This window comes from Cryptomeria japonica, chromosome 3, assembly GCF_030272615.1.
Source record: "Cryptomeria japonica chromosome 3, Sugi_1.0, whole genome shotgun sequence".
In the NCBI taxonomy this organism is placed as follows: Eukaryota; Viridiplantae; Streptophyta; class Pinopsida; order Cupressales; family Cupressaceae; genus Cryptomeria; species Cryptomeria japonica.
This window is the reverse complement of record NC_081407.1, coordinates 648,390,076-648,416,441: the sequence shown is the minus strand read 5'-3', so window position 1 is coordinate 648,416,441 and position 26,366 is coordinate 648,390,076. Positions and strand designations below refer to the sequence as shown.

At 33.7% G+C, this 26,366-nt stretch overlaps 1 protein-coding gene across 1 annotated transcript; it reads right to left on the bottom strand.

Annotated features, from left to right (window-relative positions):
- Positions 1 to 17,001: 17,001 nt before the first annotated feature.
- Positions 17,002 to 17,850, bottom strand: LOC131874300 (aspartic proteinase nepenthesin-2-like). The gene has a single exon (XM_059217600.1). It carries the CDS (start codon positions 17,848 to 17,850, stop codon positions 17,002 to 17,004), a length of 849 nt encoding a protein of 282 aa, XP_059073583.1.
- Between the last annotated feature and the right edge of the window lie 8,516 nt (positions 17,851 to 26,366).

Here is a 26,366-nt window from a genome sequence, read left to right as displayed (position 1 = left end):
AAAGAGAGATGTGAACTATTCAAGGAAAAATAAAATTTTATGGAGTATGCATGATTTTCGTCTCCAAGGCTTTAGCCTTTGTCTATAGTTTTTACTATAAATATTCAATGCATTATTACTTAGAATTTTAAGAACAAGCAAAAGCCTATTAAAAAGAATAGATATTAACATATTCTAACCTTGAATTCAATGTGATAGTGTGTAGGAAAGAAGGATCAATCATGTAATTAATTATATTCTTTCATATTATTAGTGATGAAAATTTGTTAAGAAAATAAATTTATATCAATATTTTGAATTAATTTTTACATGTCAGGTATTCATGAAAATTGATAGGAATTTTTATTCATGCAATATAATTGAAGCTATCTTAATCATCTATTTCTATAAATTTCATTAGTTGTCAGTGGTCAATGTGTCAATGTGATTGTAATAATACATCTCTCCTCCATCATAGCCATGGTAGGAAGATAGTTTCTCCTTATGACTAGTCATATGATAAACATGAGCTAACTAAATAAATGTATATATATCCTTTTCTCCTCTTTCTATTTATCTCTCCATCTCCCTCTTCCTTTTCCTCTACATCTCCATCTCTATCTTTTTCCCCTATCTCTATCTCCCTACCTCTCCCTACATCTCTCTCCCTATTCTTCCATCTTTCTATACCTATCTAATTATCCTCTATCCTCTCTTTACTTTTGTCCCTTAACTCTATCTCCCTTCCTCTCTATCTCCCTCTTTCTACCCATTAATCTAATGTATAGCACAAATGCATCCATAACGTAGACCATTTTTTTGGTCTAATTGACCTTCCACACCTGATCGCCATACCCATTGCACACTAAGGTGAAATTGATAGTGGTATTATAAGGATGAACATGTAGTTATTGTTAATCCTAGAGGATTCGGTTAATACTAAGAGGGGGATTAATCAGTATTAACAAAAACTGAAACTTTCAACACCAAAACAGACTTGTCTTAGATCTGAAAACATTCAATACTTAAACCAATTCTTCATAACAAATTTCCTTATCAGATCTAGATAATCATTTCCACTTATGCATACTTATTAATCAGATAAGCCATCAATTCAATATCAGATCAACAAACACTATAACCAACTTATTAATTGATCAGAATGCTTCATCAACCATATACTCATTAATATTGGTATCCACTTTAAGATCTCTGATAAACAAACATAAACTATCTTAAACCCTAGCAAAAATTCATTAGAAATTCAAAACATGCCTTCTAGTAACCATCATAGGATGCGGTTCTAGTTACATACTTAAATCCATCATAAAAGCTTATGTATCAAACCACAAGTCACCAAACATTGCCAATCACCTCGATTTCATCACAACTAATCTGCTTTACCGGTAAACTTTGTCAAACTGTCAAACTCTTACTTTGATAGACCAAATCACCTAGCCAACAACTCAATCACCGAAAACCAAATGTAAACATCATTAAACATCAGTTAACCCTAGTTGCAATCAATGACAACACAAATAACCAATCATGTCATCTTTCTTCTACCGGTACACTCATCCATCATCATCTCAACCTCATCAGTTATGCAAACATGCCAACAATCTCCCCCTTTGGCATTGATGGCAACACTAAATATCAACATACTCAACTCTTATCATTTCTCTTTGCTCTGGACCTTCTCTACAACTCTTCTCTTCTCTGTTGCATCTCATATGTCAGTTACATTTTATCTTCAATTACACTTCTTCTCCTCCTAACCATATGTCTTCTTTTAATCATATTTCTTCATCCTGTTTGTTAGAAATGCCAAAGGTACATAAGCTTCACAAATCATCAAGTCTGCAGTAGTCATTGTTTTCAACATGTCTGCAAACTCATCTAAGTTGCTCACCCTATGGAGTAGCCTGCGTCTCATCAATCCAAAGTGAAAAATACTCATGAAGCCCAATGGATTGATGAATCCCGCATTCTAGTTTTTTTGAGTAGGGGTCTGAACCCTAATTTATCTCTGAGATACTCAAAGGTTGTCTTCAATAATGGTTTCTAGAAAATGTTTGCTAGCTGCTCTTTGCTTGTCACATACTCCATTTAGACTTATTTTTCTTGTAGACTTTCCCTTGGAAAATGATATTTCAATTCTATGTGCTTAGTTCTTGCATGTAGCACATGATTTTTCAAAATCTTAATTGCACTATTATTATCACAATAAATAGTTACCATTCAGACATATCAAATATGAATCCTTCAAGCACATATCTCATCCAGATTGCCTACGTGCAATTCATTGATGCTGCAACATACTTTGCCTCTGTTGTTGACTAAGAAACACAAGTTTTCTTCTTACTTGTCCAAGCAACCAATCTTCCTCCAGGAAGAAAAGCTCCACCGATAGTGCTTTTCTAGTCATCTACATTGCCTACCCAATCTGCATTAGTAAATACATTCAAAGAAAAAATTCCTCTATAAGGATACCATAAATCATAATCTATTGTGCCTTTCAGGTTGCGGAATATCCTTTTCACTGCTACCAAGTTATTCTCCTTGGGATCCTTTTAAAATCTAGCAACCAATCCAACAGTATGTTCAATATCCAGTCTTCTATGAATGGCATAATGCAATTTACCAATCATAGACCTATATTATTTCTCATCAACAGATGGTGAGTCCTCTTGTTTAAATAATTTGCAGCTTGTCACCATCGGAGTACCAACTAGTTTACAATCCTCTATGCCAAATATTTTCAACACCTCTTTGGCATACTTTGGAAGAACTAGTTTTGGTGTTGTGCTTCCCACTTCATGTTCTTCATGTTCTTCATGTTCTTCATCTTCTTCATTGCTCTCTACATTTATCAATTGAGCACCTATTTCTGTAAAAAAATTCTCATCAGTCTTTTGCACTTCCGGTTCTATAAACACAAGTCTTTCTTTACCTTTCTCATGCTCAGATCTGCTAGAATCGCCAGATTTCTCAAGGATTTCATTTATCTTCACATTATCACTCTCAATGATCTTCTTAGTTCTCTTCTTATAACATTTAAATGCCTTACTATTTGTGGAGTAACCAAGAAAAATTCCTTCATCACACTTAGCATCAAACTTTTCGGTGTAATCATCTCTCTTAATATAAAATTTACTCCCCAAAAAATTGAAATAACTTACACTAGGAGTCTTTCCATGTCATAATTCATGAGGTGTTTTATTATTACCTTTTTTGACAACTACCCAGTTCAAAGTATAAACAGCAATGTTGACTAGTTCTCTCCAGAACATCTTCGGTACTTCACCTTGAATCAATGTGGTTCTAGAAGATTCAACAACAATTATATTCATTCTCTCTACTATCCCATTCTGTTGTGGAGTTCTTGGAGTTGACTTCTACCTCTTAATTCCCTGTTCATCACAAAACTTCACAAACTCATCAGAAGTAAATTCACCTCCCCGGTCAGATCTCAGACATTTTAGATTCTTCTGGGTATCTTTCTCAACAACAACTTTAAATTATTTGAACTTACTATATGCCTTAGGCTTTTCTCTCAAAAAAGTTACCCACATCATTTTAGAATAATCATCAGTAAAGATCATAAAATACTTATCACCAAAATAGCTCTTAGTCCTCATAGGACCACAAAGATCAGTATGAACCAAATCAAGAATATTCTCTAAAGAGAAAGACTTACTCTTAAGGGATATAGAGGTCATCTTACCCATCTGACAATAACACATTGTCCGGTTTTGAACAAGCTAGGGCAAACCTCTAACAATACTTGACTTACTAACTTTAATCAAATTATCAAAATTGACATGACAAAATCTCTTGTGCAACAACCAACTGTCTTCAATATTCGCCTCCAAATAATCATATACATGAGTGTTCAGATTAAATAAATTACCTCTAGTCTTCTTCCTAGTAGCAATCAATTCTCCATTATTTCCAAGAATCCTGCACACTCCACTTTTGAATTCAAGTAGATATCCCTTATCATTAAGTTGTCTAACACTCAAGAGGTTGTGTTTTAGTCATTCAACCCAAAAGACATCATCTGCATTACTCTTCCGACCGTTTAAATAAATTGATCATTTACCTTTAACCATGCAGGGAGAGTTATTACTAAATCTTACAACATCTCCATCAAACTCTTCAAGGGATAAGAACTTAATTTTGTCACCGGTCATGTGGTGTGAGAAACCAATATCTATTATTCGTTCATTGTTGTTATCCATGTGAGGCACCGAATCCTTCTCATGAGTCAAATCCTCCTTCACGGAAAAAAAATACTATCTTCTCATTGTCATCTTCTTTTGATTCATCATCTGTCACACCTTCATCCCTTGCAACGTAACAATGTTTCTTGCTTTTTCCTTTGAATCTCCTAAACTTCTCTTTCTTATCAGTGTTAGTGTGGTTAGCATCTATGTGTCCAATCTTACTACAGGAGAAACACTTCAAGGGTAATTTACCTTTAAATTTAACTATTCCTCTAGGGAATCTTCTAGTTTGTAATGCCTCAAGTTCCATCAGATGATATTCATCATCACCATCACCTCTGCTACCACCATGAATAGACCTACAGTCATAATTATGACAAACATCTTTTCCTTTCATTGCTGATGTATCATTTATAGAAGCCTTAAAACCACATTTAGAAGGTTTGGAAACACTATGATCAAAACTGTTAAGGTGAAATGCAGATCAATTTCCAATTAAAGAATCAACAGTAACTTTATGTTTTGAAATTGATCTCAGTTCTTGAGTAGCAGACACTTTTCTAGAATATTATGGTAAAATAATTCTAAGCATTTTTCTAACAATAGTATCATCTTCAATCTTACCTTTGGCACTCTTTATTCCACCTAAAACTTCCTTAATCCTTTGTCCATATTGAGCTATGTTCTTACCATCAACCATTTTCATATCATCAAATTTTCCTCTCAAACTGTCTTCCTTTTCCCTTTGTAGATGTTCATCTCCTCCATAAATTAAATTAAATTTATCCCATACCTCATTGGCAGTTTCTAATCCATCAACATCAATATACTCAAAGTCGGACAAAGTGCTTACAATTTCTTCGAGAGCCTGAATGTTTTCCTGTTAATCTTTGAGTTCATCTAGTGTCAAGGGACTAGTACTAGGAGAAACATACTTGGTTTTCACATGATTCCATTATTGTGAACCCATTCCTTTAATGTAGATCATCATCCGATCACTCCATATCTGGTAGTTGTCCTTGGTAAACTTGGGACCCTCCTTCTTCATCATCTTTCACGGAATCTTTCCCTCGAGCTGTTAGGCTTTCCGCACACAGAGGACCAACGCTTTGATACCAATTGTTAATCCTAGAGGATTTTGTTAATACTGAGAGGGGGGTGAATCAGTATTAACAAAAACTAAAACTTTCAACACCAAAACAAACTTATCTCAGATCTGAAAATATTTAATACTTAAACCAATTCTTCATAACAGATTTCCTTATCAGATCTAGATAATCATTTCCACTTATGTATACTTATTAATCAGATTAGCCATCAATTCAATATTAGATCAACAAACACTATTACCAGCTTATTAACTGATCAAAATGCTTCATCAACCATATAATCATTAATACCGGTATCCACTTTAAGATCTTTGATAAACAAACATAAACTGTCTTAAACCCTGGCAAATCTTCATCAAAAATTCAAAACATGACTTCCAGTAACCATCATAGGATGTGGTTCTGGTTACATACTTAAATCCATCATAAAAGCTTATATATCAAACCACAAGTCACCAAACATCGCCAATCACCCTGATTCCATCAAAACTTATCTGCTTTACCGGTTAAGGACCTGATTCACAGTCTTGCAGGTAAACTCTGTCAAACTCTTACTCCAGTAGGCCAAATCACTTGGCCAACAAAGTCAATCACTAAAAACCAATTGTAAGCATCAGTTAACCCCGGTTGCCATCAATGACAACACAAATAACCAATCGTGTCATCTTTTTTCTACTGGTATAGTCATCCATCATCATCTCAACCTCATCAATTATGCCAAACATGCCAACAGTTATATGAATCATCTACATTAATTTTTATCAATGTATTGTATAACAATTTAGTAAGTACGTGTATAGTCAAATATGCATAGAATTCATTAAAATTAGAGACAAACAATAAAGGAAATAGGGTTATCACGGCATGGCTGAATGAAAAATGGTTGTGTTATCATTAATGGCCACATATACCTATTTCAATACATGGGACATTAGGTAAACTAAATTTCTGCAATCAGACATCAAGAGCATGAGCACATAATTATTCATGTAAGGCAATAAATCTCTAGGAGTAACATACATCTATATATAGAACTAAGAATGTACACACAAATTAAAGGATTAACATAAAAGCATGGAAAGAAACATTATGTACTGGAAGTCATGATTCTCCTCGAGGAACTTTTCAAACCTCCATTTGGATATTTTTTATATTTAAATCTCATAGTTTTTATTAATAATAGTTCCTTTAAAATTATTGATTTTACACATTTTGGACATAATTTTCTTCACCCAAATAAATATTTGACTAAATTAGAAATTAAAATTATTTAACCTCTAAACACACGTCACACTACTTTATAGAAAAAGATGGAAGTTTACCAAGGGATAGTTTTTATTCTCTATGATTGTACCCTATCAATAACATTATCTAAATTTTATATTTTGAGACTAAATTTGGATGTTGAATAGATGAACCATTAAATTTATATGTTGGTAGAAAAAAATAATATTGAATTTTTTAAATAATATTTAAACAAATTCTAAAATTGGATTTATAGTGTAATAAAATTATTTTATGTATTATTTCTTTCTAAGACATTTTTTGATGTCTCTATAGACTATTCAAGGGAGTATTTTTTTGACAAACATTGATAGCCCCAATGTAAAGATGTAGTATTGAGTTCTTGACATGGAATAAGGAAGATCATTTCGCGTTGAACTAATAACAGTACTCTACAAGTTAGATCATAATGTAGTCTCATGAAAGGGGATATTATATAGATCATGATGATCCTAGGAATGGTATCTAAATGTCATAATTGTTATAGGTGTGTGAATTTAAGAGTATGGAAAATTCATCATACAAAAGAACCTCGCGAGTTTATGTGTGTGTAAAAAATCATTAAACGAGAAGCAACAAGGAAACATGAGAAGGGAAAATAGTAAGCAGGGGGTCATTAAAATAGGAGAAAAAAAACATAAAATATATGGGGATGTATGATATGAAGTATAAAATTAGAAGTTAAATTAATAAAGGGAATGGAAAATAGAGGAAAGGATAGAGCATATTGAAGAATACATAGAAATAAAGAAGATGCAAACTATCCTAGGAGAAAATATATCAAAGCTGGGAGAAAAAAGAAAATTGATGGACTTCCGCAACATACAGAATGATCCGGTAGGAATAAAATGATAAAAACCAGCAGAAATACACACAGAAATACAGAGGAGAAGAGACAAGAGAAACCCATAAATGGGCTCTGCTAAACACAGGCCCTTACAATTGAATTTATTAGAAGATACATAGAAGACTCTAGATAAGAGTTAGTTACAAAATTAATGATGGGCAGTTGAAACAGTGACTGAAGTCTCTAGAAATCACTGTGTGCAAGAATTTTTTGGAAGACAGAAGTTTATAGGAATGTCTAGAGGATAATTAATCTATCTCCAACATCCCCCCATAAATTAATTATTGAATTATTTTTGATATCCCCCCATAATCGAATTAGGATGGGTCCTAGTCTCAAGCCTTTTTAGGTACCCATTTACACCTATTTTTTTTCCCCTAGTCACTTTGGGTTTTCACAGTTTACCTTGATTCGCTACAAACTTCACTTTTACAATAACTTTTGGGTTTTTAACCGGTTTACCCTTAACCATTTGGATTTTCCCCAACTAATACAATCACTTTGAATTTCACATTGCTTTGGGTTTTTTAAACCCAAACAGGTGGTTTTGGTTTACCACAAACCATCACAAGAGACTTAGCTCTAACATGGTTCCAATGACCATCACAATGGGGAAACTTTCATCACTGCGGAGTTTTTTCTTAAAACTATTGAGTCCATATAAAAAGAAATCCATCTACCGAGACACATGGGTAACCAGCCACTGTGCTAGCTAGTTCTATAGGAATCATTTTCATATACATAGCTCATCAATAATGTATAGCAGAAACTCTAGGGTATCCGGTACCACCGATCATGCACCCCTTTACATCAACACACTTGACAAACAACATTGAACTATGCCAATTCTCACAATCTTCACAGCTTACAACACTTGGGGAATATCTTTGAAATTAAACAATCTTCTTTCACTTTGACAGGGATATAGCGTTCATATTAGACACATAGCCTTCACATTAGACACACAGCCTTCACACCCAACCCAAACACTTTGCTCCTTTTCATCAAAACACTAATTTTGTCACCTCCAACCAAAAACATTTCAAATATGATCAGACTTCTTGCTGGAAACTCCTTATGAAAACAGAACACAAATAGAACAGAGAATTCCATAGGCTTTCCTCATATAACAGTGATGCCTCTTAGACTCTATAATGTTGACCACATAAGCAACAAGTAATACAAAGCCCACCTAGATTCATACAACATACTCTCCTCCTTTTGACAACATACAAAGAAAAAATAGAACCCCAATTCAGTCTCCAATTAGAAGTGAGAGGATTAGTAAAGTCATAAACATATAAGCCCCTCCACGCTATATAATCACACCATTAAATAATCGCTTGAGACAAGGAATTCAATAGCGACCTGTACTTAAAGGCTATTAAATTCTTCTGTACAGCGGAAGAAAACTTCTATAACAAATTATAATTGCCGAAAAGCTTGAAGCCCATAAACAAAATTCAACAGCCCCGGAAAAGAATTTGGAAACCAAAACGGGCGAGGAAGGAAATGACAGACTCTGGACTCTGGACGCAACCTGGCCATGAGTTAGAAATTCAGTGGTTAGAAACACAGCATCCCAGTACTATCAGATTTTACACATTACTGCAAGAAAAGATTTTGTTGTGGGGAAGCCGGGCAGATCTCCGCGTCCTCCTGCTGGTCTATCACTTCAACGACCTGCCGCAGTGACCCGGCGTGCTCCTGTTGCTCATTCTTGGTGTCATCAGAAACACTTCTCCTCACCACTCATCACCCATGGCTCAGAAAAACGGCACAATTGACAACACAATCCACAGCCCACGACTCGCTTGTTGCTCTGATACTATGATAAAAAATAGCAGAAATACACACAAAAATACAGAGGAGAAGAGACAAGAGAAACCCATAAATGGGCTCTGCTAAACACAGGCCCTTATAATTGAATTTATAAGAAGATACATAGAAGACTAGATAAGAGTTAGTTACAAAATTAATCATGGGCAGTTGAAACAGAGACTGAAGTCTCTAGAAATCACTGTGTGAAGGAATTTTCTGCAAGACAGAAGTTTCTAGGAATGTCTAGAGGATAATTAGTTTATCTCCAACATAAATCTAGAATTCCTTATCCACGAATCATAATGCACCTGGAGTGGAAAAAAAACACACTAGTACCCTTTAACTATTGCAAGGTTGAGACACCATTTTAAACAGCAGTGTCTTCATATTTATAAATTGGAGCTCTAGGGGAAGAGCCCTTATATTGACTAACACGAAGGGTTATGCACAAGTGTGTAAATGATGAATTTTTTTCAGCCTTTGAGGACCCAACAAAAAAACAGATGCGAACCAACCCATAAAAACCAGGGCAAAGCAGCCCCATAGAACAACAACCAAGAACAATACAGAATTTCTAGAGAACAAAAAACTACAACATTTTGACCAATTTATCATTCTTCTGAATGACATCCTCATTGATTTTCTCAACTTTCTTAATGATTTTGTCAACATGGGTCACACCCTTATCTTTTCTATGGAGCCTCATCGCTAGACCAAGTAGGGGCTTCTCTTTCGTATCCAGATCCGCATCCACATCCTCTGAGGGAGCCCTAAGTTTCTTACAGGTACCAGCATTCACAACCTTAGCTTTATTGATCATGTCAATGCTACCAGTGGGGCACTTGCCTTGAGAAATATAATGAAGAACTTCAGCCTATTCATTGAGTCTACGTAGACCAATGCTACTATTGTTCATGGCAGACATACTCACCTCCACCACCACACTCAAACTATGCTGAAGTTTATAAGTCATTTTCCAAAGCCTTAATGCGCTCTTCATGGTCCTCCTTAAGGTCTTTAATACCATTAGCCAAGGTATGCGTATTCAAAACCTAATACTCTCGAGGTCCCCATTAGGTGGATTGGCCTTCTCTTTGAGATTATTAATCTCCTGAAAAATCCAGGTGAATTGGACATTTTGGTTATCCTTTAAATTCCTCAAGTTAATATTCGTAATCGTATTCTCAGGGACTGACAAACCATCTCCTTAGGGGTAAACCCACCACCAAGAGTAGGTATAAAAATATTGACACCCTAATCCTCTACAAGCCCGTCCAAATCAATCTGAGAGGCATTCATCCACTTAAAACAATTCTCGTTGACATTGTTAAATACTTTGGTTTTGTCAATAACTCTTGACATAGAAACCCTGGCCACTCTTTTAACCTTCACATCAAAACTATCGTCCACTGAATTAGGGACATATTCAGGAACATCCTCCTCGTTAGATAAAACAATTTTTTTTCTGCTAGTAGGGTTAGGGATTTTAGACGAAGAGGGTCCTTGTTTGTTATAAATGTGAAAGACTTCGTTCCCATCGAAGTCCACCTCTTCATCAGAAGAGATTTCCCCATAATGAATATGGACATTCTTCTTGTATTCAATACCAGTTTGAGCACTCGGATTCCTCTCGACATGGATAGTCTTGGCATACTTCATAATCAATAGGAATAAGCCCTCATGGAGAACAAGGGAGGATGCACATTTCTCATGAGCCCTAATGCTATTATTCAATTATGAGACCAAATAAAAGGCCAAGGAAATGCACTTGCAATGCCAAAAATGATTAATAATAACAAAGTCATAGCTAAGTAAGCTACATAATTTATCATCAAGGGTGAGGCAGTGCACGACAACCTCTGAGACCTCCTACCATGGCTTTGGAAGCGATTTTTTCTCCCACCCAACATTACTATTCTTTCTCACCTTCTCCCTTTCCTTCAGCAGGAAAAAGGTTTTCATTGCCACCATCGCACATTTCTTATCCTTGTAGAATTTGGTGCCCTTGTTTAGAATTTTGGACACCTTAGCCACCATCTCCACATTAACCTCCAGCTCCATACCGTAGACACAAATAAAACCATCCTTCCACCCATTAACAAAGGCCTTAGTAACAAGGGCATCCGCACAATGAAGCATCTCGATATAACTAGTCAAAACTCCTGTCGAAAGTTCTTTCCATACTGCTTCCTTATTTCATCATTTTATGCAGACTATGGCATCCAAACGGTTCCTATTTAACACAATATTAAAAAATACTAATTCTCAACAACCTGCAACACAAACAGAGTTGACCTAAACCATATAAAAACAATTAAAAAAGCCACCAGAAATTTCGTCTTTCCCCTCATAAAAGAAGTCTTGCCCAAGACACTTTGGAAGAGGTCATTCTCCATCATTTCCAAAACTCCCTTGAGCTTTGCAAGCATCATAATCATTATGGAGTAGGTTAAGAAGATCCACTGGGATCCGATCATAAATGTTCCAAACTTTCCTACTTGGCAAGTCGGCCCCAATGTTGGCCTAAATATCCGCAACCTTATTACCTTCATGGTAGACATGTGAAATGTTAAATTCATAGAAGCCCCTGAGAAGAATTAGGCTATCTTCAATAATATGTTTAATGGACCAACTAGGAGAGGAGGAAGTCGTTAAACAATGATGTTTAGGGAGTCACACTCCAACCAGACCCTTCTCAAACCTTTCTCTTTGGCCAATTTGATATTGGTATACATTGTGAAGGCCTCATTAAAGTGATTTGTCTGGGTACCCAAAGAGAGGGCCATTGTTGAGACCATCCTACCATTATTATCACGCACCACTTCCCCACATCCAGCAGGTCCAGGATTCCCATTCGTCGCACCATCAATTAATGCTACTTTAGGTCCAGTATTTTTTTTAAATGTTATAAAAATTGATTAACAAGATATGAGAAAGAGTTTATTGAATTAATAGATAGAGAGAAAAATCAATCCAATGTCATTTCTTTCAATGAAATGGAAAATATTTTTGCAGAAAGAGCATCCTCAAGAATCAAGACAATAGATAAACTAGTAAATGTTGTCAAGTGAGTACTAAGATCAACTTTCCCATTGGACTTCTCAAAACATGGTACCTCTGTTTTCTTTGAGATAGGATTCTTTAGGACGGTATATGAAAGTAGTCCACGTGTGCAATATGGTGGAAGAGTTAGTTGGGATTAGGTTTGGCCTGTGCTGGCCAATTATTCAGATGTCCAAATCTCTACTACGATACATAATTTATAAGGATTATTTCCATAAAAAAATAAACCAACTGAATAATTGTAGTGCTCTATTGTATTTAAGTTAAGAGTGTAAAATTTTCCCTTTCCCAATTGAATGATCCTTCATCCTTTCTAGCTATACATTGAATAATAAATAAATATTTTCCAGCGTCTATATCCGTTGCGACAAGAATCTTTGATAGAAAAATAATAATAATAATAATAAGTAAAGAAAAATGAAATGGCATTATACTAGAATACATTATTTTCATGACCCAAAATAGTAAATTAATGGATACTAAGCAATTGGAGCTAGTTAAATGCCTTGCTGAAGGAGTAATTACCAAAATAAAAGAAAAAAAGAAAAGAGGAAACTATGTTAAACTGGTTCAATTTAAAACTTCCTAATAGTATCCTTGTGTGGCATACATTGCCAAGCACTGAGAAAGAATTTTTTATATCGCTTGTAGATCTAAATGCATCTCACCTTAGGTGGTTAATCAAGTCAATGGAGATGGAAAAATCCTTTACAAAGGCCGTACATTATCTAGTAAGCACAATAGTTTTAAAAGATAATAAATAAATAGTAAGAATGAAATTAGAACAAGAATTTAATCAAATGTAAATGCACTCCACTTATCACCTTCATCGCCCAATTGAATAAACTAAGAAAATATAAGCTAAGCTGCTAGTTTAGATGTTGTCCAATGCCCTTAGAAACTATATGAATACCATGTTGGACACCTTATCCACCATCTCCTCATCAACCTCCAGCTCCATACCATAGACACAAAGCACACCATCCTTCCACCCATGAAGAAAGGCCTTGGTAACAAGGGCATCCGCACCATGAAGCATCTCGATATAACTAGTAAAAACTCTTGCCGAAAGTTCTTTGCATACTACTTCCTTATTTCATCATTTTTCATAGACTATGGGCTCCAAACGGTTCCTATCTCCCCCAATCTTGAAAAATACCAATTCTCAACAACCTGCAACACAAACAGAGTTGAGTTGAACAAAAACAATTAAAAACGCCACCAAAAAGTTTGGCTTTCCCCTCATAAAAGAAGTCTTGCCCAGGACACTTTCGAAGACGTCATTCTCCATCATTTCCAAAAGCCCCTTGAGCTTCGCACGCATCATGATCATTACGGAGTAGGTTAAGAAGATCCACTAGGATCCAATCATAAATGTTCCAAACTTTCATACTTGGCAAGTTGGCCCCAATGTTGGCCTAAATATCGGCAACCTTATTACCTTCACAATAGACATGTGAAATGTTAAATTCGTAGAAGCCCCTCAGAAGCATTAGGCTATCTTCAATAATATGTTTAATCAACCAACTAGGGGAGGAGGAAGTTGTTAAATATTTAATGATGTTTAGGGAGTCACACTCCAAGCAGACCCTTCTCAAACCTTCTCTTTGGCCAATTTGATATTGGTATACGTTGTGAAGGCCTCACTAAAGTGGTTTGTCTAGGTACCCAAAGAGAGGGCCACCATTGAGACCATCCTGCCATTATTATCATGCACCACTCCCCCATATCTAGCAGGTCCGGGATTCCCCTTCACCGCACCATCAATTAATGTTACTTTAGGTCCAAAATTTTTTTTTAAACATTATAAAAATTGATTAACAATATATGAGAAAGAGTTTATTGAATTAATAGATAGAGGGAAAAACCAATCCAATGTCATTTCTTTCAATGAAATGAAAAAGATTTTTGCAGGAAGAGAATCCTCAAGAATCAAGCCAATAGATAAAGTAGTAAATGTTGTCAATTAAGTGCTAAGATCAACTTTCTCATTGGACTTCTCGAAACATGGTACCTCTATGTGCTTTGAGATGGGATTCTTTAGGACAGTATATGAAAGTAGTCTACGTGTGCAATATGATGGAAGAGTTAGTTGGGATTAGGTTTGGCCTGTGCCGGCCAATTATTCAGATGTCCACATCTCTACTACAATACATGATTTATAAGGAGTGTTTCCATAAAAAAGTAAACCAACCGAATAATTGTAGTGCTGTATTGAATTTAAGTTAATAGTGTAAAATTTACCCTTTCCCAATTGAATGATCCTTCACCCTTTTTAAGTATACATTGAATAATAAATAAATATTTTCCAGCATCTATATCCATTGCGATAAGAATCTTCAATAGAAAAATAATAATAATAATAATAATAATAATAAATAAGTAAAGAAAAATGAAATGGCATTATTATAGAATACATTATTTTCATGACCCAAAATAGTAAATTAATGGATACAAAGCAATTGTAGCTAGTTAAATGCCTTGTTGAAGGAGTAATTAACAAGATAAAATAAAAAAAGAAAAGAGGAAGCTATGTTTAAACTAGTTCAATCTAAAACTTCCTAATATTATCCTCGTGTGACATACATTGTCGAGCATTGAGAAACATAGAATTTTTTATATCGCTTGTAGCTCTAAATGCATCTCACCTTAGGTGGTTGATCGGGTCGAGGGAGATGGAAAAATCCTTAACAAAGGTTGCACATTATCTACTAAGCACAATAGTTTTACAAGATAATAAATAAATAATAAGAATGAAATTAGAACAAGAATTTAATCAAATGTAAATGCACTCCAATCTTCACCTTCATCGTCCAATTGAATAAACTAAGAAAATATAAGCTAAGATGTTAGTTTAGATGTTGTCCAATGCCCTTAGAAACTATATGAATAGCATATTGGGCCGCCATCCCTCCTCTTACCCTCCTTGCATTGTCAAGGTGAAATAAATATGAGGTTGATTTAATAATTATTTTAAATTTATATGTTTTATTTATTATTCATTGTGTGTTTCTTACTTGTTAATGCTTTATCAATTGTAAACTATGTAATAGTGCAAATACTTTTACCTTGGAATATATAATTAGTTCTCTCTCCCTCTTTATTAAGGATATTTTTGCAGAAATTATTGTTTATTTAAATAAATATAATAATATCTATTTAAGAATTATCTCAACCAATATTTTATTCATCTGAGAAGATTTTTGGCTATCTAAAAATCTAATAAGTGTCAACTCTCTCAAATAATTGATTTTAGTATCCTTTGTGTTCATTGGACTATAATAATACGTAAGTTGACACTGCAACATAGATCACGTGAAATTGAAATTAACATGTTAGGATTTACAAGGTGAAAGAGTGAAGATACTATGATTTTTTGTAGGCAATCAAAACTTTTCTCAATAATTGTGTTATTATGTTGTAGTCCACTAATATTTTAATTTTTGAGGTCACAAAAAAACGTTCCAAAACCTAATGCAATCCTGTTAAAATGTTGAAAACAAGTAATCTTGTCACATTATCAATGGCTGAAAATTGATGTGTGGTCTAACATCCATACTCTGAAGCACAAATACATTACATAATTTAATTTTATTATCTAAGGTGCATTGTAGTGTAGTAGCAACCTTTCAAATGAGAGGCCCCGGTTCACCATCAATAAGTTTTCTGTATAAGATTTGTCTAAGATGTTATCAAATGCACTATAAAGCGTTGATAGGTAATCGTGAATCGTGATATAGGCATAGCCTTAAATATTAGCACTTTTAAATAAATTGCAAAGGCTCCGAAATGATATTCTTAATTCTCGAGAACTCGTCTTCTCTAGTAGAAAATTATACAATAGTAATTGTAAGAAAATTAGAGAGACCTTCTTAGCAACAACCTTACCTTATATATAGGTTACATTAAATTGTGTTTGATCTTAGTAATGTGAAATGCGGACATGATTGAAAACAAGTATTATTTGAATGTATAAATCACAGACACGGATCTTAAAGTTAAATACCATTAAAAATATTCATAGACATACAATAATTTATTTTACACTTAAGACTTGAAGAAAAGATAAAAACATTACAAATGCTTTATAATTATATAAATTCTCTTGTCATTGTTTTAACACGCAATTTATATTGATAATCAATTATCGCACCTTCATTTCCATGCCAAAATAACACACATAGTGTAGCATATCATAAGGAACCATAAATGAAGGTCCCCGAGAACAACAGGGGCCAAACAATTTTACTGAAAATAAGCAGCTATGAAGATGAAAATTTACATGATTCGTATATCGGACAGTGCAAAAGGCAGACGCAGGAGACGAGATCACATATTGCATTCGAAGGACAGAGGAAGAGGAAATGAGAGAGACAGAAAAAGAGAAGAAGAAGAATTAGAAGAGGGAGATGATGATTTAAAGAGAATCACACTTAGTGGGCTTGAAAGAGAGCGTGTTCTGAGCATTGTTGTAAAGGATATGGAAGTTTTGCTGCTGTATGTTTCCGAAGATGGAAGGATTCCCCGATGGTTCACCCAGCATTGCCAGGCACAAGAGATTTTCAGATGCCTGAATAAAAAAGTTGTCTGCCGGAAGCTCGTAATCCTCGCCGCCTTTGAAGTTGAAGATGAGGGTTGGCAAGGTGAGGTGAGCGGATGATGTGTGGTATCAAAGATCCAAACCTGTAGAGGACCCGTCTACAGGAGTGAGATCAATGGCGGACAGAATGGTAACAGTGGTTCCGGAGTCGATGATCATACCTCCGCTGCCGTCCGATTGCAGATCAAAAGTTCCAGGAGGAATATCTAGTGCCTTACCATTGAGGGTGATTCCTGTAATAGGAATGTACCAGAAAGTGGGAATGATACTGCTCTTGATGAGTGGGAGAGTCTTGGCTCCTCCGCTCAAGGAAGCACCCTCGCCGAAAAAGAGGGGGCTGGTTTGTGAAGAAGAGTCTGTGATGGGCAAAAGACAGTAAGAGAACATGTTCTCTACTTTGGAACCCAGCTGTGAGATAAGGGAGAGACCACCTCTTCCCAGTCCCACAAGGCCACCACCCTGAGAGAATCCTTGTCTTTCATTGTCATGCCCGCATCCAAATGCAATGCCTTTAACCTTGCTGCTCCCAATTGACAATGTCTCGTAAGCCAGGTCGCCGCTGGTGAAGGAACCATCGCCATACTGATACATAAAGGTACAATCTGGATTGCATCCGGTTTGTGTACTCCCCAAGGCGTCACAAAGAGAATCACCGCACGGAATTGTGGAAAATGTGGACGACTTGGAGGGGTCGAAGATTGGCGTAGGCTGAGAGAAGCAGTCCTTGCAAGGGTTGCACTGAGTCCAAATCAGATCGCTCCCCGTGTACACAATCACTTCGAAGCTCACAGAGGGCGTTTCAGCGTCTAATTGCCCTCTTATCAATGCCTCTATCTTCTTCATTCGCTTCTTACTTCGATACACAGCCAAACCCAATCTCTCAGAAAAACCCAACTCTCTCTCTGATCTGCGCGTCATATTCACCCTTATTTTTACATTTTCATCGCTGCTAGACATCGGCCAACCACTAAACAGTCTGTCCGAAGAACATGATATCGTTAAAGCATATCAAGCCCACAAAATCCAACAGCTTTGAACGCTCCATTTCTCTTTTTCTTTTCTAAACCTCGAAACCTTTTTCTGCTCTCATCTACTCCACTCCATGCAATATATATACACAGAGAGAGTGAGAAGGAGCCTTAAATCAAAATTGAACTCCACCGTTTTTTCCTCCTTTCAACAGATTCCCCGACGTGTCCACATAACAACATTGATCCTCTTAGAAGGATGGACGAATTTATTTAATTTCCCCTTCTCTATCTCTGCCCGTCTGGAATTGTTCTAGAAGTAGAATAGACTGCTGCAATTCGAAGTGAATCGTATTTTTTTCTGTCCATACCTTCACTAAGTATTTCCGTACACTTAACTCGTAATGCAATTCCTTCTTCCTATTGAATTTTGTGGACCCATTCAGATGGAAATTCCAAAACGTGTTGTAAACGTAGGGTTAGTTTTCTAAAAATATTTAAAATTAGTTTACACATAATTATTCTTAGTCAGTTTATCTGGCTTTCCAACTTATTCTCATTCTTGTTTATCTCATTCTTAAATTTTGCTCTAATTAGTTTATTTATTTTTTAGATTTAGAAATTTTACTTGTACAAGAGTATTATATTCAATGTTCTATTATGTATTCACATTACCGTATCCTATCATAAAGTTCTATTCAAGGATTTATATCAAGGATTTATATCAGAAAGAAAAAGTACATGAAAGTTAATGTAATCTATGTGGTTGAACATCCACATATATAAATCATCTAAATTGAATTTTAATTTTATTCTCATTCTTATTTATCTTATTTCTCAATTTTACTTGTGCAGAAGTGTTATATGTAATGTTCTATTATATATTCACATTACCATATCCTATCATAACGTTTTGCTCAAGGATTTATACCAGAAGGAAAAAGTAGATAAAAGTTAACGTAATCTATGTGGTTGAACATGCAAGTATATAAATCATCTAAATTGAATTTAAGAATCCATCTTTTAAGAATTGGGTATGTAGTTGTATCAGTGATAAGCATGAAAGTCATGTCAACTAGGGATCACTCCCCATGTCCATGATTGTTTTATGTCAAATCCATAGATATGTGTAAGTTCTATATGTGTGAATATAAATTCTTCCCTAACATTTGATCTAATAAATCTCACTTTTCATCAATTTACCTTGAAGTTAACTCTTCACTAATTGTGAAGTATTCGCAATAGTTAAAATCACATTAGGGAGCCTAGTCGATCACTAGGGTCAAGTTCTCCTAGGTTATCCCTCAGAATGGTCGGCTTCACGAGCCTGGCCAATTTAGGTAAATGGAAACGAAGCATGCAAATTTCCCAAGATGAAAACTTTGATGGAGATAGATTCAACTTGTTGCTCCAACCTAAAGCGTTTCTATGATAAATGTTTCATTTATGCAAATTTGTATTCAATGAATTCTCAAAGCGACTGCATGTTAAATAAATGCACATTGAATTCTTTTAAAAACCAAAATATTCAATAAATCACATAAAACAGGTACTAAATGTAATTATGATAGAATAAAAGGTTTGGAGTTAAAAAATTCAAATTTAAATTGCTAAATCTCAAGGGTCAGTATTGTATGGTGTAATATTGATTGGACACCCCATTGTTGACCAATAACAGAAAAAAGGCTAATACTTAAGTAGAGAATAAATGCCTAGACATTGAGGGTGGATGGAAAATAATCTAATAATAAATGTGATACATACGAATGTGTGCATGAATCCACGGGTTAAGATAGAATATAAGGGGGTGTATGTAAATTAATAAGGGTGGCTAATTAGAGAATGGGCCAAGATTTCAACAAGATTGCATCATTTCTTGATATATGGCTGCATTAATCCATCCTCTAATAATATACCCAAAACTAAGGATAGTTTGACTAGATTAAAATATTTTACCATTATGTTTTGACCATACATTGACGTGCATGTGAATCCTAAAATAGTAATACATCTCAAAGCATATGGAATGTGGAATATATCGTGTAAATTAGATGCTTGGACATCAAATAATAGTTAATATAGATAGAGTAATGGACCTTGGCAAATACTAGCATGTGATACTCATTCTTTACCATTGAATCCTTCATGAGAGCCTAAAAAATAGAGAAATTATGTATAATAAGTATCTTATATCTCAAGAATTAAATAGACATCAATGAAATACATGAACCTATTTAACAATCTAGAAGATTAAGAAATATGAAAATGAGTAGTAAGTTTAGGGGTATCTTCATGTGCAAAAGGTTCTGTGATGTAGTGCCGTATGGTATATTGATACTACCACATCCTGTCATATAAAAGCTTTATTTAGAAATGGTGATTGCATGCTTCATGTGAGAGAAACTATAGAAGAGGGAAAATAGCACATGAATTTATTATGCCGAAGGCGTCTCTTATATGAATTGGATGAGCTATTTTTAGGCATCAATGATTGTGAGTAAAGGAGACAACATTGCAAGACGATTGGGAATATTGGAGCTGTCTGTTGTCCATTAGTTTTATTCTTCATTTTTTGTCAGAATGTGTGCACTACTCATCGTCTCTCGATCTTCTCATTTTACCACTATCTCTCCTCTTGCAATCACGATTAGATGAGATTTTTTCAAAAATTCTACTCCTCCATTAATGCAAACATAGTACTCTCAAATATTTGAGCTCTCACAATCTAAATTTTAGGGTTCTTGCCACTTGTTCCGTGTGCCTCTTTAATAATTCATAAAGGTCATTATTTTCTTATTTTTTATTTCTATACAATTTAGTTGTTGCACGGTTTCCCATGATAAGTGAATGGTGGGACCTTTTTTAATTACTAAGTACACTCAACCTTTATGTTTCCATTTGTCTAAATCAAACCATCTAGTAATTCCAAAACCCTAAAAAGGTTGTATGGGTTTTATAGACACTTCAAAATTTACTATGTTTGTATGTGTTAAAATGACTATGTTAGTGGGTTTTAAGTTATTTACTTATTATTCTATTAATGTATTATATATAATAATAATATTATTGAATAGAAACATATTTGTTTAGATAGTTCAAGTAATTTATGGTGAAAGTGTAAATAGAATAGAATAATTTTTTATTTTCAAATAGAAGTAAACTATACAAATCATGTAAATTGTATTAGTATTATTGTAATATTATCATTGAAATTTTAGAATCTCCTTTTCTAGCTGTGAATATTGCTTATATAATAATTTTGCTAAATTTTACTTTTATACCCTTTAATGATTTGGAATTTTGCTAAATTGTATTATTTTACCCTTTAATGATTTATACTTTCACTAAATTGTACTATTACACCCTTTAATGATTTATACTTTCTCTAAATTGTATTATTATACCCTTTACCTATTTATAATATTAGAATAATTTACAGCACTACCAAGCATTAAAACTATTTAACTAATATTTCTAGGTTTTTGTGTTATTTTTAAATATAAATATAGTAAAGAGTATATTCTTACTATTAACCCTTCCAGATGTGGCTGCACAAAAAAGCGAAGCCTCGTTCATTCTATGGGGAGGTACCAGCATCAAAGCAAGTAGTCTCAATACTATGGGTATAGATGGCATCATCGTTAGCGGACACTTATTAAACATATGGATACCCACCCAGAAGACCAATCAATTAAATTCTTTTATATATGATATAGTTTCTAATCCAGTATTAATCAATAATTCTTGTTTGTAATCAATAATTCTTGGGCAAGTGCAAGGCATTGAGTCACAAATTCGCGGAAGTCTGTGCATTGGAAAACGCGCTCTTATAAATGGGGGCCCGTATATGCTTCGGGCTCCCGAGCCAAAAGGTAATGGGGGTCTGAAGCAAAAGAAAATGGGCCCCCATTTTGTTCTAAAATGGGGGCCCGCTTTTAAACAAAACAGGGGCCCGTTTTTTAGAAATGGGGGCCCGTTTTAGATATTTCCTTTTTTTTCCACACGCTGCCCTTGTTTGAAAACGGGGGCCCGTTTTGTGGAAGTTGATTCCACAACCCGCCACTTGGCTTGGGATTAGGCTCGGGATAGGCCTGGGATGGCCACACCTGTGACGTGGACCTACAAATTCAAACCTCAATGAAGGAAAGCACAAATACGAACTTCTGAAATAGTTTACATGCCTCTAATCAGAATTTTTTTATACGAAATTAAAACTCATTTCAGTTTATACTGTCTAGATTCTAAATATGTAAATTTATTTAAAAATTGATTATTTTAACTATTTTTCATTTAATTTATACTAAATCGGGTCCATAAATTTGAAATATTAACTAGTTTTGTTAATTTAATAACTTTCTTATTTTAAATCATTTTGGAAAAAAATTTATATGTCATTGATCTACACATCAAATTTTTAAAAAGATAATTACGACCATTAAAAAATTAATCAAAAAAAATATTAGAAAAAAAAATACAGAAAAATATGCTCATCAATCTTGAGTGTGTTACAAACCATTTCCCAAAACGGTTTGAGAAAATAATTTTAATTGTGTCAAAAAGTGTGGGTCGTACACATGCATGGTATGGTCCCGAAACAGGCATTTTTAAAACATAGTTTTCAGAACTCCATTCAAAAAGTTATTTTTTATTATGTGGGTATTAAAATAAATTACATATTTGGAAAGTACACTCAGAGGTCTATCTTTTATATTACTGACTTTTTCCAAAATTCAATCTCCAAGTGTTTCAAAATTTAAGCTCAAATGAGACAAAATTTGAAAATCAGGGAAAACACTTCCACTTTTTGGCCAAAAAGTAGACTCATCTTCTTGCACTGACCCTCTTATTTGATTACCTATTGGAAATTAGATTTTTTTGAATTTTGATTATATTTTGAGCTTAATTTTTTCAATCTTTTCAAAATAGAAAATAAAAAAGATGCATTATAAAGCAAGTAAAATAGAGGGGAATTAATTTAACATCAAAAACAGAATTTCATACAATCACACATAAATGTAAAACCAATTCTAAAAATCTATTACTCGCCGCCAATAAATATATAAACTCTTGACCAATACCTAATTAAATATTTTTAAATCTTGACTAAAACCTAATAACTAATATTTTTTATGAATATTCTGCAATTAAATAAATAGATCTCCAAGCAAAATGCAAGCTAGGTATGCTACATGCATAGTGTGGAAGCATTTGCAAGGCATGAGCCTTTGATTTAATAAAAGAGTAATCTACAGAAAATATAAAAAACATTGTTAGAAGAGGGAAATACCAACCTTTTTGGAGGTTGTAAATTTAAAGTGTAAAATGGGATTGTCATGGCCAAAATAAGATCAGAGTTTCACCAAACAAATCTTACCTGCTAACAAAATTAAAAATTCCTATGGGTAACTTGCTACATTCAATGATATGAATTTCAAAAACTTCCTAACAATAACAATAAGTAAACATATAAATATATAAAATCTTGACTAAATCTTAAGGGCAACACTCCATTATATTTTTATTTAAGCTACAAGTGATCCTATAAAACACTATTTAATTTGACAAATGCAAAGATTTCGAATACTCTCAGACCTACATCTTTTTATGAGGAAAATCTTTCAATGGATGAGATAATTTTAAGGCATTTCATTGCAAATGTCCAGTTTGAAAACAATATTTAAATATTTCCTTGCATATGCATTCACATCAAAAGAATATTTTGAACATTTCCATGCCAAGTTCCATTCTAATCTAGGAGTTTTCTACCTCTAAAATAACAATAGGTGTATCTTATGAGTTAGAAGCTCTCTGTATATAATATTTACAAGAGTTTCTTTCCAAAGAATAATTGTGGGACTTTTTAATGTTCAAGAGCACTTATATTATTGCAACTATGGTATTCAAACAAAACCCTAATAACCCTTAGCTTTTCCATCAGCGCTTCATGGAATTAGAAGGGGAAGGTCATTCTTAATTTGAGAACAACCATCATACACCTATACAAAAATAAAAGAAAATCTTATCACAGAATTACCATAAATCCTTAAAAACCATGGAATTAATAAAAGTCACCAATAATTGTACCACTGTAATAAGGTAAATTTCGGATTTTTAATAGTGAATATACATTGAAATATGTAGGAAGAAAACCACGACTCACCTCCTGGTATGCTATGATAAACCTCCTATCATTTCTCACATTTTTCATCTTCCAACGCTCTTAGTAAATTGTCAGTCTTCTCTAAGTCCAAGAATATTAGCACGATTCACCCCAAGCAATGGCTAATGATTGAGCAAATGGTCAGTCAAAGAGCACGGCAGGCTGGATTTACCACGTTAAGCCAAACCTAATCTTCAGCTTAGAAAGTAAATGTACACCTACCAAGTTTCTGTCTTTAGGAAACTGCGTAAACACATTGGCATCGCAAGGCATTATTGTGTCAGTTAATTAAACAAGTCCAATAATCTCAATTTTGCAAACAACCTATCTTCGCATCCAAGAATGATGTTTGACCTAGTCGTTTCCGATGAAATTTTCGATAATGTGAAGAAAACGGCGTAAGATGTGAGTATAATAGGATAATTGTATAAATTATAATTTATATTAAAAATATACATTATTAGATTATATATATATATATATGATGATTATCAATATAAATAATAATAAAATATAAAATATTAATTTAAAATTAATCTTATAAAAAAAAATTATATAAAAACATATAATTAAATATATAATATAAATTCTTAATTTTATATTGTTATGTGATATTGACAATATATTTAAAATTTAAAATTATAGAAAAATATAGTATATATAATAGAAAACAATCATAATACTAAAACATATTTATAATTAAATAATAAATAGATCTAAATATTAAATAGTTGTTATATTTATTACTTCTCTTATATTAGTATTATATTATATATTATGAATATAAGTTAAATTAAATGAATGAATAAATCATGAATGGACTTCATCTTTGATATCATTGTTGTTAGCTATAGAATTTAATTCAACATCAACAATTTGATAATATTCTATTTTTCACAAAGAGAGGTGTGAACTATTCAAGGAAAAATAAAATTTTATGGAGTATGCATGATTTTGGTCTCCAAGGCTTTAGCCTTTGTTTATAGTTTTTACTATAAATATTCAATGCATTATTACTTAGAATTTTAAGAACAAGAAAAAGCCTATTAAAAAGAATAGATATTAACATATTCTGACCTTGAATTCAATGTGATAGTGTGTAGGAAAGAAGGATAAATCATGTAATGAATTATATTCTTTCATATTATTAGTGATGAAAATTTGTTAAGAAAATAAATTTATATGAATATTTTGAATTAATTTTTACATCTAAGGTATTCATGAAAATTGATAGGAATTTTTATTCATGCAATACAATTGAAGCTATCTTAATCATCTATTTCTATAAATTTCATCAGTTGTCAGTGGTCAATGTGTCAATGTGATTGTAATAATACATCTCTCCTCCATCATAGCCATGGTAGGAAGATAGCTTCCCCTTATGAGGAGTCATATGATAAACATGAGCTAACTAAATAAATGTATATATATCCTTTTCTCCTCTTTCTATTTATCTCTCCATCTCCCTCTTCCTTTTCCTCTACATCTCCATCTCTATCTTTCTCCCTTGTCTCTATCTCCCTACCTCTCCCTACATCTCTCTCCCTATTCTTCCATCTTTCTATACCTATCTAATTATCCTCTATCCTCACTTTACTTTTGTCCCTTAACTCTATCTCCCTTCCTCTCTATCACCCTCTTTCTACCCATTAATCTAATGTATTGCACAAATGCATCCATAATGTAGACCATTTTTTTTGTCTAATTGACCTTCCACACCTAATCGCCATACCCATTGCACACTAAGGTGAAATTGATAGTGGTATTATAAGGGTGAACATGTAGTTATTGTTAATCCTAGAGGATTTGGTTAACACTGAGAGGGGGATTAATCTGTATTCACAAAAACTAAAACTTTCAACACCAAAACAGACTTGTCTTAGATCTGAAAACATTCAATACTTAAACCAATTCTTCATAACAGATTTCCTTATCAGATCTAGATAATCATTTCCACTTATGCATACTTATTAATCAGATAAGCCATCAATTCAATATCAGATCAACAAACACTATTACCAACTTATTAACTAATCAGAATGCTTCATCAACCATATACTCATTAATATTGGTATCCACTTTAAGATCTCTGATAAACAAACATAAACTATCTTAAACCCTGGCGAAAATTCATCAGAAATTCAAAACATGCCTTCTAGTAACCATCATAGGATGTGGTTCCGGTTACATACTTAATGTATGCGGGATAAGCAGGTCGATATAACTCAAAATGTGAAAATATTGCCAAAGACTTGTCCACAAACACACACACACAAGACTTCTTGGTGCAAGCTATGGAGTAATGA